General features: G+C 40.9%; 2 protein-coding genes across 4 annotated transcripts in view; both read right to left on the bottom strand.

Annotated features, from left to right (window-relative positions):
• The window catches only part of LOC146500567 (poliovirus receptor-like), a 28,011-nt gene extending 12,930 nt beyond the window's left edge, over window positions 1-15,081 (bottom strand). For 2 of the 3 annotated variants that reach the window (XM_085134702.1, XM_085134703.1), the window contains exons 1-7: window positions 14,807-15,081; window positions 14,320-14,508; window positions 6,776-6,928; window positions 6,357-6,659; window positions 5,143-5,236; window positions 3,948-4,102; window positions 153-249 (exon numbers count right to left, since the gene is read on the bottom strand). In XM_085134702.1, the coding sequence (XP_084990828.1) occupies window positions 153-249; window positions 3,948-4,102; window positions 5,143-5,236; window positions 6,357-6,659; window positions 6,776-6,928; window positions 14,320-14,508; window positions 14,807-14,924 (1,109 nt within the window). In that variant the 5' untranslated portion in view covers window positions 14,925-15,081. The remainder of the gene's footprint in view (window positions 1-152; window positions 250-3,947; window positions 4,103-5,142; window positions 5,237-6,356; window positions 6,660-6,775; window positions 6,929-14,319; window positions 14,509-14,806) is intronic. The other variant, XM_085134704.1, reaches the window with a different exon arrangement.
• Window positions 2,740-16,141, bottom strand: part of LOC146500564 (nectin-4-like) — a 55,127-nt gene continuing 41,725 nt past the window's right edge. The window contains exon 6 of the mRNA XM_085134696.1: window positions 2,740-2,836. Coding sequence (XP_084990822.1) covers window positions 2,826-2,836 — 11 coding nt within the window. The 3' untranslated portion in view covers window positions 2,740-2,825. The remainder of the gene's footprint in view (window positions 2,837-16,141) is intronic.

Raw genomic sequence — 16,141 nt, 5'->3', positions numbered from 1 at the left:
AAACGAAAGTAAAAATAAAAACATTTTTGTTCAACCCCTTCGAATTAAAGAGTTTATACTTCAGTTTGGACAGTAGGTCCACATGCTTTAAAGTCAGATCTACTAAATATTATTCTACATTTTGGAAACATGCAAGTTAATGTATGAAGTACCTTTGATCTTCATGTTTATAAAAGTACCATACTGCAGCCCCAACGATGTTCAGGAAAATCAAAACACCAAGTAAGGCCCATGCAACAGAGCACGATCCTGCAGGGACACAAGAATGAAGGATATAATGAGAATTACATTATCTGGCATTTATGTTTTATGTTTCATATATTGAGATGACTCAGATAATAATTAAACACACACCACACACAAATCAAACATGTAGCTCATGTAGGTTGAGGGCAAGTTAACAATGATCGCTTCTGGTACTGTTGGTCAAAAATGTTCTGGCGAAAACTTTTCTAGTCTTGGGTGAAGATAAAGGAAGAGAAGATGTGAAAGGTGTGTGAGAAAGCTGTCTGATACAGTTGGGGAAAAGCAGAAAGAAATGAACTGTTTCTCATTTTTATGGTAGTTTCATTTTAATGAGACAAAATATCAACCTAAAGTCCAGAACAAATAGCCAGAATTCTGGTTTCAACGGACTGACACACAGATTAAACCAATCAATTAATCACAGATACTTCTGACCTGAACTGAAGAAACCACAGAATTGGTTCCTTCTTTTCCAACTCTGCACCATGGGGAAAACCAAAGAGCTATCAAAGGACATCATGGACAAGAATGTAGATCTGCTGTAATGGATTACAAGACTATCAGCAAGTAGCTCGGTGAGAAGGTGACAACTGCTGGTGTGAATATTTGAAATAGGAAGAACTATAAAATGACCATCAATTGCCCTCAGCCTGGAGCATGACAGTGACCCAAGGCCACATAGTAGGTCACAAAGGAGTCTCTAAAGAACAACGGTTTCTCGACTAAGTACTAAGTGATATTTTGCTTGGGGAAAAACATAACATGCAAATGAATTTATAACTTATGTGTTTTTTTCTGGGGTTATTGATTGATATTCTGACAACACTAAAATGAAGCTAAATGAACCTATTAGAGCCTGTTTATTTCTTTGTAACTGAGAAAAATTACCAATTCACCAGGGGATCAAATAACTTTTCCTCAACTGTACCTGTGGAGGTACAGATATGTCTAGGAGAGCGGACAGTAAACATGTTGACCAGAATGTATAACAGAGTGTGTTGGAGAGTGGCATTATGTCTGAGGAATATGAGGCTATAACATGAAGATTTGAGAAAGAGCTGCTGAACCCAGAGTAAGACGAGAGGTGAGCAGCAGTATGGCTTCATGCCAAGAAAGAGCACTACAGATGTTTTCTTTCAGAGTGCTGATGGAGAAGTACGGAAAAGGCCAGCAGGAGTTTCACTGGGTCTTTATGGATCTAAAGAAAGGATATGATAGGGACCCAAGAAAGAAACTTATACTGCATGAGGAAGTCAGGAGTGGCAGAGAGGCATGTAAAGGTGGTGCAGAACATGTATGAGGACAGTGAGAAGTGCGACAGGGGTGACAGATGGGTTCAGGGTGGTTGCGGGAATACATCAGGGATCAGCTCTGAGCCCCTTTTTGTTTCCAATGGTAATGGATAAGCTGACAGATGAGGTCAGACAGGAGTCTTTTTGGACTGTGATCATTGCAGACAACAGTGTGATCTGTACTAAGTGCAGGGGAGGAGTTGGAAGTCAACCCGAAGAGATGGAGGTATGGACTGAAGAGAAGATATGAAAGTTAGTAGAAGCAAGAAAGAATAAATGATGTGTGTAATTGAGAAGAAGACAGGTGTAACACTGAAGCTGTAAAGAGTAGAGGTGGTGAAGGTAGATGAGTATAAATACCTAATATTTATACTCATCTACCTTCAACAGACAATGCACAAAAGAAGTGAAGAAGAGAGTGCAGGCAGTGTTGAGTGGGTAGATATACATATTGGGGTGATTTGTGACCCCAATATAGCAGCAAGGGTGAAAGCTATGATACTGCTATATGGTTTGAAAATGGTGGCATTGCAAAAAAAGACAGGATGTTAAGTTGAAGATGCTCAGATTTTCATCAGGAGTGGCTGGGATGGACAGGATTAGAAATGAGTAAATCAGAGGGAAAGCTACGTTTGGAGAAAAAATTAGAGAGACTGAGGTGGTTTGGACGTTTGCAAAGGAGGGAGAGTGCATATTTTAGATGATGACTATTTAGTTCTCAGGCAGAAGAAAAAGAGAAAGTGAAAGAGGAACACTGATGTTTAATGAATGTAATAAAAGAGGACATGGAGGTTGGCAGGAAAGAGGAGGATGCTAGAGCATGAGGCAAATAGTTTGATCCTTAAACGGTCTGAAAAAAGAAGCAAAACATTTTGAGCCAACCCTCATTTCTTCATAGTTCAGTCTTAAGGACCCAGACTTTTCGTATTTTCGTAGTATTTTTTCATAGCTTCTCTAAGGAGAACAGCCGAAAGAAGACTACATGCACCCATGGCACAATCAGAATCTCTCAGACTGACATAATCTAAGGCATAAGACCATGAACAGAATATATCATACGTTAAGGCATGCTTTAAGTTTTAAATTGTAGAACTGACTTGAGTAATATGTACTGCACTGGGTGGGCATTAGTCATCCATTTACTTGTCTGTTTTATGCTGGCTCTAAGGTTAGGCAATCATTTCCTTAAGCTATTTACTTACAAACGATTCTTAACCTCTTATTTGTATGTGGGTGGAGTGCCTACAGAAGTCCATCATTTATCCGTCATAGTAGATGTTCAAGTTTCTATTTATTTCCTTTGAAAGAAGTCCACAGAAAATGAAACAGAACAACATCAGAATTAGGGCAGGGCAATATGGCCAAACATATTTATCATGATATATATTTGATATAACTGACGATATAATTGACGCGAGACAAAACACTTTACAACTCCAAAACTTTATTAGTGCAAAAAACAAACAAACATCAATGTATTTTCACTTAAACAAGAAACTGTTTTTATGTGCATTAAAGCTATATAAAATTTTAACAGCGCAAATGCAAAATTATTGCTGACAGGCATTTCCAGTGGAAATGGGCCAACATATCCTCAGCATAACCATGTATAATATCCACAAAACTTAAAAAGAGGTTATACACACACAATACGGTAATATTATGCTAAAGCACAGTACGTATCACTCTGCGAGGCTCCTGACTACGGTAGCTGTAACGCTCCGACAATCCATCAAGCGGTGCTGCTTCGTAGCTTACCAAAGTCGTATTAAAACTAGTGCTGTCAGTGTTAATCTTGTTAAAATGACGTTAACGCCATAACCTCATTAACGCAGCAAATCTCCGTTAGCGAGTTAACGCAAATCGCCGCGTGGGGCTGGACGGCGCTAACGTGTTGATGCCGTGCAGCCCCAGGTGTTTCGGCCCGCTTGCATGTTCTACCAAAAATTGTGCTTTGGTGTCTATCTGATGGATGAATAATAAACCAGTGCCACACCACTGAAGTTGGCACCATTTTTACAAACCAATTCTGGTTCATCCGTTTCATTCAACGATCCGCTTTCGCCCTGCTCATTCTCCCTCGCCGCCATGCTTTTTCCGCCATGTGTGTATGAAAACAAAGGCACTGCCTTTGTTTTCATACACACATGGCGGAAAAAGAATATGGTTAAAATATGGTTAGAATATGGTTAAAACAAAGGCACTGCCTTTGTTTTAACCATATTCTATCGCGATATTTCATTTTCTTATCGTTGCCTAACATTATACCGGTATTACCGTGAACGGTATGATATGGCCCAGCCCTAATCAGAATTATGCAACATCCACAAAAGCTAAAATCCAAAAAAATCAGAAACCAGTTCAAAAAGATTTGGACAAACTGCACAGCTAAATCCAAGCTGATCTCACCTGATGGCACATGCACGTAGAGCTGACCACGTTTACTTCCATATGTGTTAGATGCTTCACACTGATAAAGGCCATTCAGATCAGGGGTCAGGCTCAGCAGTTGTAGCTTTGCACCATCTACTTTGACAGAAGACTCCAGCAAAGACTGGCCAGATCTGGAAAAACATGAACGAGACCTGAACGTGAAATGTATATTAAATGTACAAAGAGGGCAGAAAAATGTGAGTTGTGCTAAAAGCTAAACATCTACGTTAATGGTGGCAGTTTTATAAATTATGGTCAACATTGAGTGGATGGATCTATGCAGGTCAGATTTTTGGAAGCAACCTTCATGTTTCTTTAAAACTAAAATGAGGTCACTTTAGGTTGTGCAGCTAGTTTTAACCCTCTCAGGCTCAAATTAAGTTTTTTGTTGCTAATGCACAACCAAGTCCTGCAGTGGTACTTCTGAGTAAAAAAAACCTCGTAAAATATGTATGTTGGGTAATCAGGTTGTTAGTTTTTAACTGTTGCAAATCGGCAACGCCTGCCTTGAGAGGGTTAAACCACAGGCCTGCTTAAAAATAGCAAATCCAGTGGAACTATGAGGATATTGTGTGCTCACAGTCAACTGTCTTGTTTGGTGAACACATTGATCGACTTGTACATAGAACTTCAGATAATGTCTCTCCTCTTTGTCTCCTGCTTGCCTCTGCAATCCAAGACAAACATTTTAATCAGATTGCAGCTTATGTGCCTAAAGTGTTCACACTGAACTTTCATCTGATATTATAGTTTGCAGCTAATTGTCCAAAATTCACTCTAAACACTCTAAAACCATCTTTACTGACATGTGCTTGGTGATAACACCCTTTCCTGGGGGGGTGGCTGTAGCTCAGGAGGTAGAGAAGGTCATCTACCGAATGGAAGGTTGGTGGTTTGGTCCCTGGCTCCCCCAGTCTGCGTGCCAAGCATGCTTGGGGAAGTCACTGGCCAGATACTAACAAGTTGCATCCATCGGAGTATGAATATGTGTGAATGTTAGTTAGTGAGTACTTACTAGAAGAAAGTGCTTATGTGAATGGGTGTGTATAAAGCACTTTGAGTGCTCCAGGAGAGTAGACAAGCACTATATAAGACTCAGTGCCTTTAATATTACCACTCACGTGAAATAAAATGAATATTTCAACTGAAACCAATATTCAAACTACTTTACCTGCTCCAGATAAAGTTTGCATTTGGTTTGGCTTCTGTCACACACTCGAACGAGTCCTCTGAAATCACGCTAATGTTCACTTCTGTGGGAGAAACTGCAAAAAACGAAAGAATGAAAGACCTGTGTTAATATGCAAAAAACAAACAAGCAAAGAAATGCATTTTGGGTACTTTTCATGTAGTTTCAAGGAGAGATCCTGTCATACACATTCAAGCATGTCAGTGGCCTGTTTAAAAGCATGGCCTTTATGGGGATTACAAGCAGAAATAGAACACCACAGATGAACCGTGTCATTTAAAAAAAAAGAACCTACAATACAGCCTCTAGTATTTTTGCTTCACTGGACAGATCTGAAACAAATGAAGTCACTGTCAAGCTTTACAAACAGGTTTAAGCTAGTCTGTGCACCATGGTGTCGTGTCACTTGCCTTTAGCTGCTGACAGTTAATTTTTAACCTGAACATCTGCACTCTTACCGAGAGCAAATACATAGTGCAAACCTATATTTCACATGAACAATGTAAACAGTGCATTGCACAACTGCTAGTAAGTAAAAAAAATAAAAATAAACACAGTTGGACTTTGATTAAACAGACATAGTGTCAATTCTACTTTTCCCCTACCAAAGTCTTGCTGGTACACACACTGATGCACAACTTTATTGAGTTTGCTGCATGTCAGCTTAACTGAGTGGTTGTGTCTCAGGACACAGATCAGGTTCCATTACTCGTCTCATCATTTGCAAAATCTTTATCCAGCTATTGTGACAACATGAGTGAATGACAGTAGCATGAGAACAAGGATAAAGCTGGTATCCCATACTGGGCAAAACAAAAAATCAACTCGTGAACAATGAAAAAAAGCAAAACCATGTCAACTCTTAACACTTAAGGTTACCTGAAAGTATGAAGTTTTGAGGGTTTATGTCTGCTTTTGTTCAAAACAAAGATGCAGGGTATAGTTTTAAAAAAGTGCAGCTATTACTTTTATTTTATCCATAATTGATGAAACTATTTCTGTTGCATGAGTAGATAACACAGATCAACTGGTAACGAGTAATTAAGTTCTCTAGTATTGCTTTGCAGTTGCAGTTTAATCAGTTAATCCTGGGTGTGCATGTGTACTTTTAATATTTGATTTAATAATCAAAATTGTTAAGTCAACAGTAACACAAAAGAAGACAAATAATAAACTACATAGCAGCTGATACTCACAGTAGACCTGTATAGTGAAGGGCAGACTTCTTTCTGTAGACAGGGAGCCACCACTGATGACACACTGGACCTGTTGACCGTTAATCTCTCTCGTAGGAACACCAAAAAATGAGCTGACTGTAGTAGTTGTATCGTTGTCATACTGTGTGGAGTTTGTTGTCGTCCTCACTTTCTCTCCCAAAGCATCAGTGAGCCACCTCACCTCTGCAGGAGGCTTCGATCCAGTAGCCGTGCAGGTAGCAAATAAAACCTCTTCAGTGCCCAAAGTGGGAAGATTGTCCTTGACGCTTGTGAAAGGAGGCACTAGGAGAGTTACAGCACACAATTAGTCAACATGCGAGCAACATGGTGAAATGTCTGTCTCACAAACAAACGCCCACAATATTTGAAATAAAGTTTTGTTTTATGTTTTTTTATACCAAGCAAGTTTAGGGGTATCTCAGTCTTCTGATTTCCACTGGGAAACAAGGTGAAGATGCACGTGTAGCTGCCTTCATCCTTCAGGGCAACATTGGAAAACTGGAGAGTTCCATTTTTGTCATTAAAATTCCCGATATATTTAAATCGATCATTGTTAGGTTTTGTATTGTTGATTGTCATTTATGCTTAGAAATATCTACTTATATATGCTTAGAGGTGTATAATCAATTGTGTAGTGATAGGATGTGTGATCTTTAGCGGGCTGCAAAGGCTTGGTGTGGATTCCAGAGTGTTCTGGAATCCACACCTACATCCTGGGAGCATGGAAAAAGGTCGTACCTTCTCTTATTGTTTTATGGTAGGATAAACGTGGCTATATCTGTTTTAGGCTAAGTGCCTTTTGTTTAGATGAACTGGTGGACTTTCCAGACCAGTGGGTTTAGGGAAGTCATTTATGGGGTCACACTCTGACCCCCCACACACACACACACATACACACACACAATCCTTTGTTCACATGTATACCTATGTAAGATGTTATATGTTAATGACCCTATGCATATTCATGTAACCACAATAAAAGGAGTGCTATGGGGAACCTGGCTGAGAGTCTGATGGAGGTCAAGTGGTGGAACGACACTTGGCTCCAGGCAGGTCTCCCTCATGCATGAGTAACATGAAGAACTTTGCCTACTTGGTGTTCAATGCTTTTGCTGTGGTTTTAAATTGTCTCGTTCCAGCGGTGGGCCTGTGCTAGACAGACCCAACATTAATTGGTCCTTCGGAGCCGGAGCCCTAGAATTGACATTCACCGAGGGGAAAAAGAGACACGCCGAAAGACGTCAGCCAGGACGTATAGAAGTTCCTGTAGTAAAGTCCCGAGACGTGAGAATTCGTCATCGGGCCGGTGGATTAGCTGTCTGTTTTTTCTCCTCGCTGGATGGTGATTGACGGGATTCGAGATTAATGCAAGAGCAACACCAAGTAAGTACTGTAAAAAGAAGAGCGCTGTAGCTGCGCGGGTTCACGCGAGCACGGTCGCGCGGGTTTCACGCGGACCTGAGCCGTGCGGTTAATCGCAGGCTTATAAAGGAAAGAGAGCGACGGCTCCTTAGCTGCGCGGGTATACGCGAGCACGGTCGCGCGGGTTTCACGCGGACCTGAGCCGTGCGGTTAATCGCAGGCTTATAAACAAAAGAGAGCGACGCCTATGCCGTGCGGTTTCACGCAGGCAGGTGCATCTCAGTGACTGCGCGGGTACACGCGAGTCCAGGAGCTCAACGGCCGTGCGGGTTCACGCAGGCTGGGGAAAGTTATAGGCCTATCTGTGTTGTTTGTGTACGTCTGTGTCAGTTGTTAAAAGTAATCTGCATTAAGCTTAGGGTTGCTCAAATTAAGTACAATGATATATGAGATGAAGTGATATAGGTAAATATTTAAACTAAGGATGTGCATAGAGGCATTTGACCTGTGTGAAAGACTGTCGTCTTATTATGAGCCATTGCTGAGATATAGAGCACACCTGTGAAAACAACTAATATGCTGAACCCTGTATGAAACAGCTGAAAATTACATGATGGAGAAGCTGAATTGAATATGAAAGTGCAAGTCTTTGCCACTGTGGGGCAAAGCACGCAACCACTGTGTGAGGTTGTGTTGTGGTCTCTTCTGAGCTGATGAGCAAGCTACACATTTTCAGATCGGGAGCTGGCTGAGAACTCTTCAAAGAGAGGGAAACAGGACTATGATAACTATGATAACTGGAGTGTGCAGCTTTTCCGCGAGTTCAGTTTCTTCTTTCAGATGCGCAGCAGTTTTCCTGCATCTTGACTCATGTGTGTGGAGTGTTCATAGCATCAGCATCATGTTTTTGTTTATTTGTTTTGTTGGGTTGAAAATAATTAAATAAACTTGTGATCATACTTATGGATCACCATGGCACATGCCATTGGCCAAATGATTTATTTACGCAGATGAAAAAAGTGAGTGTGAATGTGTCTGACGTCACAGTGTTTTTGTGCGCTGTGTAAAAGTAATTGCCTCTGATTGTGAGAGCGGTGATTCTGCAGGTCACCAGCTATTGTAAAGAAAAAAAAAAAAGAGTGAAAAAGAGACAAAATTTACATTGTAGATGAAAAATAATCATAGGAAAAGGTTTTGTGTTGATCAGCCAAGAACAACTACAATCTCATTTTCTGCTTTTAAGAAAGGACTGTTCACAAAAACACAGAGAGAGAGTTGTGTGTGTTGATTAAGCAGTGATAATAATAATGAAAATGTCTTAGTTTGTCACTTTCAGGTGACAAGCAGACCTGAATCAATTTTCCACATGCAGCGGTCGGAAGAAAGCTATAGTTTAACATCATTGGAAACGTTCAGGCCAAGTTTTTGGCTAACTTATTTACAGCTCCATGTGTCTCTCAACCTCACAAGCAAGCTCTCACTCCCCCCTGAAGACAAGGAATGCAGCTCCAAAGAGCAATGACATGGCAGATAAAGAGACAGCAGCAGAGTCCTGAGCAAAGACTCCCGAGCAAAGAGTCCCAGCAAGCAGCAGCAGTGTGGACAAACAGCATCAGAGAAGAAGAGCAAACCCATCATCCTGCCTGATTGGATGAATGGCACTGTGTTTCCAACAAGCTGCAACTTCACTGTGCATGTGAAAAGAACGTTTGAGGAGAACTGAGGAGACTGTTGGAGTTTGACATTTGCCACCTTTGGAGTAAAATGGCAAGAAGAGTCAGTGAAACACAGGACAAAGCTGAAGGAGAACTGCCTGCTATTGGACTGTTGAAGTGGGAGAGGACAACAGTGAGAGCAGTGGTGAGAACACATAGGAATTTTGTTGTTTTCAATATGGGAAATCAAAATTTGGGTTAGCAAACCTGGGGAAAAGAAAACTGACTGCTTAAGTTGGAAAATTGTGAAGGAGTCTGAAACACTGCAAAAAAGAAACATACAAAATCACACACACAAGCAGAACATGCATTAACCCTACTAACACTTCCAAACACAAGAGAGCTCATCAAGATTAGACAACATCTTAAGCATGTGAGTTTGTTTATCATCTTGTCCAAGTCACTTAGTGTGATGAGAAGTGATGCAAAGATCAATGGACTCATAGCACATCAGTTAAGAAATGATCAAATAATAGCAGAGAAATGTGTAGGACAGGCAGCTTTAAGAACATGCCCTGCTGGAGATGCAGCTCCACAGACATTGATTAAACCTGCCTAATAACACAAACACACATGCAATGAAAGTCAGCTTGTTATCTTTCATCAGTGTTAAAATAGTGTTAATTTAACAGACACTTGTTATCAAATACTGAATTTATCCAATGCTGACAACTAACTCTCTAGGTTGCAGGACAACAGTTTAACTTTTGTGGGGAAAAAAAAAGATTCTGGTTTGACCACCCAGTAATCAGACAATAAATTTAGTTGTTACAGTAAATTGGGAGATGCTTCCTGCTTGATTGATGCAGCACAAATAATTTACTGTATGAGGGGAATTCTATTTTTGTGATAACATTTTGAACATGCATTTCTGTTGTCCTGTCATCTTAGTGGGTTAATAGCTGATATGCAAATTAGTTGATCGTTCTTAGATTGAGGAAAGGTGACTGAATTCTAGCACGAGTGAATGGGATGTGTTGGAGTCTGTTGTGTGTTGAGTGGAGGCTCTAAAACACTGAGTTTCCTGTTTTGATGTGCGAGTGAATCCTGTACCTAAATACACAATTCTGAATACGTCAGAACAAACTTCTTTTGTGAAGTGCATGACAACATGTCACGTTTTATGATGAAGGGAAAAAGGAAAACTGAATAAAATGGGTGTGTGGCCTAAATGAGTGAAAGGCACAGACCTGTGGATTAAACTCCTAGCTAATAAGACGTTAGGCTTATGTTGTGTGTTGTGCAGCTGATGGTTGGTTTGGAGTGAATCTAGCTGATGATTTTTCTTTTGTTGTGAAGTTGAGCCTGCCAATTAGTATGATGGTATGATAAACCATGCTAATGGTATGATTTACCCTCCTGAGATGAGGAGCATATGTCATGACTTAACAAGGCCTTTTTATTTTTGTTACTTTCACCGTGCACTGAAAGTTTTGTTCGATAATCTCTGTTTGAGCAGATCTGCACGATTAGAACAGAAAGCGCTGTACGACACGTCGTCGAGAAAATTGTTACAAGTGAGTTTCTCCACATTAAAATGGGCTCAGGAGAAAGCCACTTATTTGGGACAATTAGAAAATGAGAGTCCCTGCCTAAAAAGGATTCAGCGATGTAATCCGATCTAAAGTTCTTCTTTTTCTTTTTGAAATGACGTCATTTTGCTGAGAGTGGAAACGTAATGCGACGATCGATTCCACTATTAGCAAAGAAAGAAAGAATGAATGTATGAATGAATGAGTGAAAGAAAAAAAAAAACCTGGTTGGTAAAAGCTGACAAGGCTTGACCACTACTCAAGGTTAACCTCCACCTAGACAGGCCAAAAGGGTGGATGAATCTATGTGTGTTTCCTTTTACAGGAGCAGAAAGATGACAACAACATTCGAGGTTGCGTGACGATTTAACCTTTTAAATGCCACTTTCTGTGTCTGTGCATCTACCAGGGGTGTTATTCACCACCTTGTGTTGCTCACAGAGGAAACTGTGAGAAAGAGTGTATACATCTGCGCAGCGCTAACATTTGCATTTTCTTTTCTACAGCATTACAGTTCTTCATGTGAATTGATCATGTGATTTATACCAGGACAGCTGGTTGATGTTTTTTCCTACTACAGGATTTCTGGGTTTATGTGTGAATAAAACTGTGTTTACAGGTTATGAGTGGTGATGCTGTTACACTGTGTTTTTGGGAAAATGTGAAGGTTACTTTGACAATGTGAATGACACGTGAGAAATTTCCTGTGTTGAAAACTAGTGTCACTTCTTTCCACAGCTATGGATGGTTAACTTTATGGTCCTTTTATAGCACCTCTGGAACCTGTCGACCTGCGTCTGACCACCGGGATGGTCAATGTGTGTTGCTAATGTTTGTTTTTCTAAGAGTACATGTAGAGGATTCAGCAGAAGCGGACAAGTGACATGAGAAAAACAAATAAGAGATGCAGTGTTTATGGAATAGTTGAACATGGAGCTCATTAACTGGCCATTTTTGAGCTCCTAGTGATACATGAGTGGAGTGACTTTGCTTAAGGGAAGTCACCGATTACATTAATGTTGACTGAGTACATGGGATGATCCATGTCTGAGGCAAATTATGGTAATAATTGTAGTTTACTGATTTGAGAAAACCTGCACATGACACTTGTCTTGCTGATGTTGAATACTTTATTACTCTTATGATATAATTGTTTACAAGTGTGAAGTTTGATTTCACTTCCAGATCTTGTTTTCCAGGCCATTATGGTATGTATGCAGGCTCCTGGCAGAGCCAGTTTTTAAGCAAACTTAATATACAAAACACACTAACATTTTTTTATTGCAGGGTTGTGGAGCTACTCCAGAGGAGACACCCTGATGTTGCCTGGGACATGATCTAGCTAACCTTTTTTCTTTAAGACAGGAATCTAGGTTTGATGGGTTGACTCATGGGAGTGTCCATGAGTCAAGAGGAGGGGTCCAGGATTAACATGAAACAATGTTTTTTATGATTGTTGCAGTGATTTGTGTGATTAACAGTTCATTTATGGGTATTTTAACCTATGCAAGTGGAGCATTCAGGTTCAGATGAGGCTTTGATGGCCTATAAGTGAAGTTCACTGAACTAAAGAATGTGGTTTGATGATTGTTGACATGCTCTCCAAATAGAAGTTTTTTGTCCTAGTAAGGAAATACAGGTGCAGCAGTCAAATTATTGCTGGAAGGAATCTCCTGAGAAATCTCCAGAGGCCCAGTGAGAAACAAGAACCATTCCAGGCATGGCTGACAGTCCAGGCAGTGGTTGAGGTCAAAGGTCAAGCTGGTTGGGGCCCATCATGAGATCAGACTTTGGAGCCACAGCAAGGACCACGAAGCTGCGTTGGAATGAGAACTGTGCCAAGGGGGCTTTCCAGAGGCCAACAGAGGAGATTGTGGACAACAGACGGGCACCTGAAAGATGAGGGGAGCGTGCCAAGCTCCATCGACAGCGCAGAGGGAGTCCAAGGATGACATCATGATTCTGTGAAAAGCACAGGAACCAGAAGCTATGGTGGTGATGGCAGCAATTTCCTATGAACATCACCTAATGCTGTGCCACTGTACTGTGCATATGATGACACTCTGAAGACTGCTGGGATCTTAACAGCAGTAAGATAACTGGACCCAGCACCCTTTCCACAGAGGGGTTTTTCTGCAGAGCATGGACAATGGAGGAGTCATAAGTATCCCCCTCGCAGGACGAGGGCCTGAAGTGAGGTGATGGGGGTTGATAGAGGCCATAAAACTAGAGTGCTGAAGAGGTCTGCAGCTTTGGAGATAGCTGAGACCCATGTTGACAAACAACAAAACTAACTGGTATGTTTGAATGTCTATTCTACATACATTTGGACTCTGGTCCTATGGACAATGATGGGAACAACTGGAAGAGACATTTATGACGCCCTGCAGAACTTAAACCACTCTGCAGAGAGACATGTGATTTGCGCGCCCAGAGGAGCACCACCAAGCTGAGATGTTTTTGAAAATGTTAATTTCTCTTTTAACTATTAACTTAACAATTCATTTGTTTGCTCGTAGGATGCAGTTTGCCATTGGATGAGATCAATGAGGAATGGGATAACTGCTAATACATTTGTTAAACTGTGTACTTTTACAGTAATTTAGAGTGATTGACATATGCTGTGTGTAAAAATGTTTGCATTTACACTGTCAGGCATGAGGTGATCATAACTGGGAACTTTTCTAGCATAAAGGTCAAAAAGGGGGGAATGTTAGGTTTTGTATTGTTGATTGTCATTTATGCTTAGAAATATCTACTTATATATGCTTAGAGGTGTATAATCAATTGTGTAGTGATAGGATGTGTGATCTTTAGCGGGCTGCAAAGGCTTGGTGTGGATTCCAGAGTGTTCTGGAATCCACACCTACATCCTGGGAGCATGGGAAAAGGTCGTACCTTCTCTTATTGTTTTATGGTAGGATAAACGTGGCTATATCTGTTTTAGGCTAAGTGCCTTTTGTTTAGATGAACTGGTGGACTTTCCAGACCAGTGGGTTTAGGGAAGTCATTTATGGGGTCACACTCTGACCCCCCACACACACACACACATACACACACACAATCCTTTGTTCACATGTATACCTATGTAAGATGTTATATGTTAATGACCCTATGCATATTCATGTAACCACAATAAAAGGAGTGCTATGGGGAACCTGGCTGAGAGTCTGATGGAGGTCAAGTGGTGGAACGACACTTGGCTCCAGGCAGGTCTCCCTCATGCATGAGTAACATGAAGAACTTTGCCTACTTGGTGTTCAATGCTTTTGCTGTGGTTTTAAATTGTCTCGTTCCAGCGGTGGGCCTGTGCTAGACAGACCCAACAATCATCACCTCCATTGACAAACTGCACTCCCTCTCTGGGTAAGATAGTGAGGAAATTGTCATTGTGAGGTTTTTCTCTCGTCTTCCTCTGCCAGGTAATCTGTGTCAGGTCATCATTGGTACCAGTGACATAGCACGATAAGATCGCGGTACCTCCTTGTTCCACTGTCACACTTCCACCAATCACCTGGAGAGCTGTAAAAAGCATTCAGATCAAAATTTAATGAATTATTTTGTGTGTGTATGTGTGTGTGAGAGAGAGAGGTTGGGGGCGTAGATAATAAATGATGATACACAACCATTCAGTTTGATGAACCACAAAGTTTGATTTAAAAAAAAAACAACAAAAAACATAATAAGACCCTGCAGCGCACATTGACGCCATATGTCTTGTAAGCCAAATCTCTGACGCGTGAATATTAAAATAAGGAGCTGCAGTGGACAAATACAACATTCAAATTCAGTTCATCGTAGCCTAGTCACTACATAATACCTTCTACATCTGCACATAGAAGAGACACGATCACGAGAAGGACACGTGGTAGCGCAGAGTAACATATGGACGGTATGTTGTGGCAGAAGCTGCCACAAAAGGAAGCAGCTTCATCCATCCGCTAATCATTGCTGTTCACTAATCATAATATTTACACATTCCAACTTCCGGGAGAAAAAAGTCCACAGCCCAAAAATGTTAGAATAAAAGAGGACCGATGATTCTCTTGGGAGTCTTGCAGACAGAAAGAACGAGGCGGGCTGAAAATGGCTGGATACGGACAGCGACACGGGAGATAGAGGGCGGAAGGGGTGGGCGGGCGGCGGAAAAAAACAACAACTTTCACACATGAGATGAATTAAGGATGCAGCTTTCTGTTGAGCCTTTTAAACAGCGTAACCGACGGAAACACACATGGCTTTAAATGTACATCAAAACAACGGCGATCACGGGGAGGACCAAAATCCTTGCTGTCTGCACTGTCTTAGAAAAGAGTGTTTTGGGTTTTTTTTCGGTTTTTGTAGCACTCTCGTGTGATGCGACGAGCCAATAATCACTCTCGATGTTAGTCCACTGTAAAACTTTAATGCGTACTCCAGCACACGACAAAACACACTGACCGCACCGGAAGAACAAAACTCCCCCCATCATACTATTCCAGTTGGACTAGTCCCCCAAAGTTATGGCAGGTCTGCACAAACAAATATTGCATGGTGATCATTTAACCAATGATATACAATTTTCTTTTCAGGGGCGCATTCAGGATTTTGCTTAATTGGGTGGCACAGGACCCAAAAACCAGGCAGAGGGGCTCACATGAAATCTGAATAAAACACTGGGCGCCATTTTCAGGTGAGTATACACTACTGTCTTGTTCTCAAGAAAACATGGTGCTGCACAAGGGTTTAAGTATCATTTGTGTTGGATAATTGTTTTACAAAGCAAATATAATGTATTTAGATTTTTTCCTTCAGTAAACAGAAAATAGTGAAAGCTTCTTAGGTAGGATGCTTAGGTAATTCACCTCTGGGAGATCATAAAATAAAAAGAAAATACAAATTATTATAGTATTATTAGCTGACATTATTGGAATTTTCCTCCTCAATTTAGATGATGCAGTAAAACCAAGAGAAGTGTCATGAATGTGAGCTGATTTCTTGGCACTACCTTATCAGTAATCAGCCAGAGACCATTCATGTGTAAAGCTTCCAAGTGAAGCTTCACTTAGAGTCTTTAAGGTAGTTAAATATTTATCCAGCCTCTTTGTTTGGTTTTGCATTCTGTGGACAGTCCCAGTGCTTGTGTCATAGTCAGCTGCACATCAGTGTTATTTGA

Source organism: Neolamprologus multifasciatus, chromosome 16 (assembly GCF_963576455.1).
Source record: "Neolamprologus multifasciatus chromosome 16, fNeoMul1.2, whole genome shotgun sequence".
Lineage (NCBI taxonomy): Eukaryota > Metazoa > Chordata > Actinopteri > Cichliformes > Cichlidae > Neolamprologus > Neolamprologus multifasciatus.
Note: the sequence above shows the minus strand (reverse complement) of the source record. Positions and strands in the feature narration are given on the sequence as shown.